Source organism: Desmodus rotundus, chromosome 2, assembly GCF_022682495.2.
Source record: "Desmodus rotundus isolate HL8 chromosome 2, HLdesRot8A.1, whole genome shotgun sequence".
NCBI classification, from domain to species: Eukaryota; Metazoa; Chordata; class Mammalia; order Chiroptera; family Phyllostomidae; genus Desmodus; species Desmodus rotundus.
In genome coordinates this window covers 187,105,042-187,109,745 of record NC_071388.1, presented here as the reverse complement: position 1 = coordinate 187,109,745, position 4,704 = coordinate 187,105,042, and the positions used below count along the sequence as shown (strand labels likewise).

The 4,704-nt window shown below is 42.3% G+C and overlaps 1 protein-coding gene across 1 annotated transcript; it reads left to right on the top strand.

Annotated features, from left to right (window-relative positions):
* On the top strand, window positions 1-1,829 carry LOC112307873 (gamma-crystallin A). The gene is made up of 3 exons (XM_024564046.2): window positions 1-9; window positions 111-353; window positions 1,557-1,829. Exons 1-3 carry the CDS (start codon window positions 1-3, stop codon window positions 1,827-1,829), a joined length of 525 nt encoding a protein of 174 aa, XP_024419814.2.
* Window positions 1,830-4,704: the final 2,875 nt, after the last annotated feature.

Here is a 4,704-nt window from a genome sequence, read left to right as displayed (position 1 = left end):
ATGGGAAAGGTGAGCCAACCCAGGTGCCATACCGTGTCTATTGAGTGTCTTCTGGTCTGAGGATGGACCTGCCAGCTGACTGCCTGCTGTCACCTTGTTTTCCACTACAGATCACCTTCTACGAGGACCGCAGCTTCCAGGGCCGCCACTACGAGTGCAGCAGCGACCACCCCAACCTGCAGCCCTACTTCAGCCGCTGCAACTCCGTGCGCGTGGACAGCGGCTGCTGGATGCTGTATGAGCGCCCCAACTACCAGGGCCACCAGTACTTTCTGCGGCGCGGCGACTACCCCGACTACCAGCAGTGGATGGGCCTCAGCGACTCCATCCGATCCTGCCGCATCATCCCTTACGTGAGTCTTGCTTCAACCAACTGATGTGAAAGCATCTTTGATCCGTGGCCATAAATCCCTGTTTGTAAAAGTTAGTGTGTCCCAACGCAGGACTAGCCCTCACAGGGAGGATAGCAATGACTGACTCTCAGGCTCACACACACGAAAGTGAGCAGGATTATGAATGACCTCAATCTCTACTTTCTTCGTACTTGAAGATAAATTGTATTTAGGGCTCAAGAAATCACAACAACATAGCCTCTAAAATTGAATTTGGTAGCCTCTGGCTGATCCTTAATTTCTAAATAAAAATCGCCTTGTTAAGTAAAGAAAAAAAATATGTCTAAATAATTCTTTTTGAATGATAAAGGCACTAATAGACGATAAGAAAACAATACAGGTATGATGTATTCTGACCGCGCTGGTGATTGTTTTCAATACATTCTCTATATTGATCATCAGTACGTCATCACATTGATCTAGAAACCAGCTACTTGTTGCATCTTGTATGTGGCTTTTTGCATTCCATGAGTCGTTATTGACTAGTTTCTTACAACGGCCAGAGACGACTCATTAGTTAAGGGGGTTTCGTGGGACATGGTCCTCACCAAGGTGTTGCTTGATGTTTTTTAGTCACATGGAGTTTGTGTTTCTGCCTTCTGATGACACTAAATTGTGTGGTGTGGTAAGCAGATTTAAGAATTGGAACCAAAATTAGACTAGAGAAATTTCGCAGATGCAAAAAGAGAGACATAAAATAGGAACTTCTTTGAGGCAAGAAACTGACGTGGTACAAGTGACTGGGCACCATGTCAGCCTTGTGGCCTCAGCTAGGAGTTGTTGCACATTATGAACGCGAACGTGACTTAAAAACAAGCCTGATGGGACTCAGCTCAATGCAGTCGCAACAGAAAAGGGAATTAAGCTCCCTCTGCAGACTCATTCAGTGCGGTTGTGACAGATGGTTTCTTACAGGGGAACCCCTTTCATTCCATTTCTTTCAATGTTTCTGCCACAAGGTAGTTCACTGGGCAGGTGAGTGTTTTTTTACGATTCTTTCTCATTTGCTAGACAAACAATGTACGGAGATTGGCAGGGAGGAAACAGATATCAGGGTGGCTTGACGACCATGCTTCATGAAGATGCAAGCTGATTGAGTCGCTCTTGTGGATATTAAGGATGCACACGATTTTCGTATTTCTGCTTTTGTTTGTGTCACAACAGAGCAGCTCCCACAGGATAAGGCTGTACGAGAGAGATGACTACCGAGGCCTTATGTCTGAGCTCACAGAGGACTGCTCCTGCATCCACGATCGCTTCCGGCTCCATGAGCTGTACTCCCTCCATGTGCTGGAGGGCTGCTGGGTCCTCTACGAGATGCCCGACTACCGGGGCCGGCAGCACCTGCTGAGGCCGGGGGACTACAGAAGCTACCACGACTGGGGCGCCACGGATGCCAAAGTGGGCTCTCTGAGACGGGTCATCGAATTGTACTAGGCTGTGTTTTCCTTGTTATGCTTCACATAGAAATGCAATAAATAGACACGTTGTGTTCTTGGCACTATGTGACTCTTGCTTATCTTTAAATAATAACTGATTTGTACTAAATGGCCACTCCCCCGCACTTACCTGACCCTGAAGCTCAGGTGTTTTGAATATCTACTGACTTCCCGTTGGTTAGGCAGCATTTGGTGTCACCAGAAAGCATGATGTAAATGGAGATTCATATCATGGGAAAGAAAGATAAACACTGTTTCTGCCTCTGCAGCTCACACCTGAGGGAGAGGGGAAGGAAGAACATAATGAAAATGATTAGAACCCATATACAGGAGAAAATATAGAACCGGTTGTGGCTGGAACACCAAAGCCAAGAAGCTGGCTAGAGAGTCTCAGGTATTAGTTCAGAAAAGCTGAGCAGGGAGAGGGGTTGTAAGCAAATTCCCAAAGCAGGGAAGATAAAGCCTGCTTCATGAGGTCATCTGGTAGGGGAAGGGTTAAACCCAGACGTAAAGGGCCTGAGTTGTTATCCTGCCTCTGCAACTCACTAGTAGAGTAACCAGCTCAGACTGGTTTTCCAGGGACTCTCCCGGGTTTATCCCTGAAAGTCCTACCTCGTGGAAAACCTCTAGTCTCACGTAAACGGGGATAATTGGTTACCCTACTAGCATATCTCTTTGAGCAAGTCATTTCTTATCCTTTCTGTGCTTAAATTAATGTATTGAAAACTGCAGGTGATACTAAATCCTGCCTCACTAAATAAGTCCCAGAATAATTATGATGAAATGATGAAGAAAGATTGTCATCTTTAAATTATTGTACAAACATAAATGTAAAAAATTAATGTATCCCCAGTGTCCCCTAATATTCAGCAGTACAGTATGGTCAACTTTATTTTGGACTCCAATATGGATTTTTATCAAGACTCAATTAGCAAAGACTTAACTATGCAGAGTGAAGTATTAATGTTTGCTACCCTACATACCTGTGGGATTTCTTTCCAAATTAATATAAGCAAAAATAGTGTCCTGTTCCAGTTAACTTATTTGTAGAAATTGATAAGCTGATTTTTAAATTCCTGGAATTGCAAGGGACCCAAAATAGCCAAAACAATCTTGAGAAAGAAGAACAAAGCAGAAAGACTCACACTTCTGTCTATGAAATAAACCCATCTGTCTGTGTTCAACTGATTTTTGACAAGGGTGCTAAGACTCTGGTGGGGGATAAAACAGCTTTTCAACAATAGTGCCAGGACTTCTGAAGATCCACGTGCAAAAAGCATGAAGTCGAGTCCCTATCTCAAACACATATAAAAACAAACTCTAAATAGACCAAACATCTAAACGTAAGAACTCAAACTATAAAACTCATAGAAGAAAACATAGGCATACATTTTTGTGACATTTTATTAGGCAACATTTCTTAAGTATGACACCAAAAGCACAAGCAACAAAAAAAGTAATACATTGGGCTTCATTGAAATTAAAGCCTTTATGCATCAAACCACACTATCAACAAAGTGCAAAGACAGCCGGCAGAACGGGAAAAATATTTTCAATCCGTATATCTGTAAGGGTCTACAATCCAGAATACATAAACAACTCGCACAATTCAACAACACAAACAAGGCGATTGAAAACTAAGCAAAGGGCTGGAATATACACCTTTCCATAGAAGATATACAATTGGCCAAGAAGCAAATGAAAAGATGCTCAGCATCATTAGTCATTAGGGAATTTCAAACCCAAACCATAATGGAAACCACTTAATTCTCACTACAATGGTTGCAATAATTCCAGGGGGAAAAACAGAAAGTAACAAGTCTTGGTAAGGTTGCAGAGAAATTGGAACTCTCACAAACTGCTGTAGGAATGTAAAATGCTGCGGCCACTGTGGAAAACAGTTTGATGGTTCCTCAAATAGTTAAATATAGAATTATCACATGGCTTAGCAATTCTACCCCTAGGCATATATTGAAAAGAAAGGGAAAACAGTATGCAAACAAAAACTTACACATGAATATTCATAGCAGTACTATTCACAACAGCTAAAGGGCAGAAACGGCGCAAATGTCCATCAATACCCACCACAACATGGACGAACCTTGAAAACATTACGCCAAGTGAAAGAAGACAGTCACATAATACCTCATACTATGTGATTCCAACTACATGAAATGCCCAGAATAGGCAAATCGATAAAGACAGCAAATAGTTCAGCAGCCGTTTAGTGCTGGAGGGATGAGTGGATGAGAGGAGGAGAGCTCAAGGGGACAGGGCTTTTCACTGTGGCGATAAACGTGCTCTAAAATTGACTGTGGTGATGGTTACATGTAGCTATGAATACACTGAAAGTAATGAACTATACCCTTGAAATGGATGAACTGTATGGTATGTGAATTACATCTTAATAAAGTTATTTTTAAAATAATGTCTTGCACAGAACTTTAAATAATGAAATTCTTTGAATTGAGATTCCTTCTTGGTGAAGGAATCTATGGAATCCATCACAAACATGAAGATGCACAGACAGTAACTCCCCCTTATCTGTGTTTGCATTTTGGGGGGCTTCAGTTACCGGTGGTCACTAGTGGTCCAAAAACATTAAATGAAAAGTTTCAGAAATAAACAATTATAACTATTCAATTGTGTACCATTCTGAGTAGCATGATAAAATCTCACCCTGTCCTGCTTCGCCCCGACTGGGACATGAGTCGTCCTTTGGGTCCAGTGCATCCACACCTCATACACTACCCACCTGTTATTCGGTTAGTAGCCGTGCAGGCTATCAGTTATCAGAGAGAGACAGAGTGAGAGAGGCCACATTCCCATGACTTCTATTACAAGGTAGTGTTATGATTGTTCTATTTTATTGT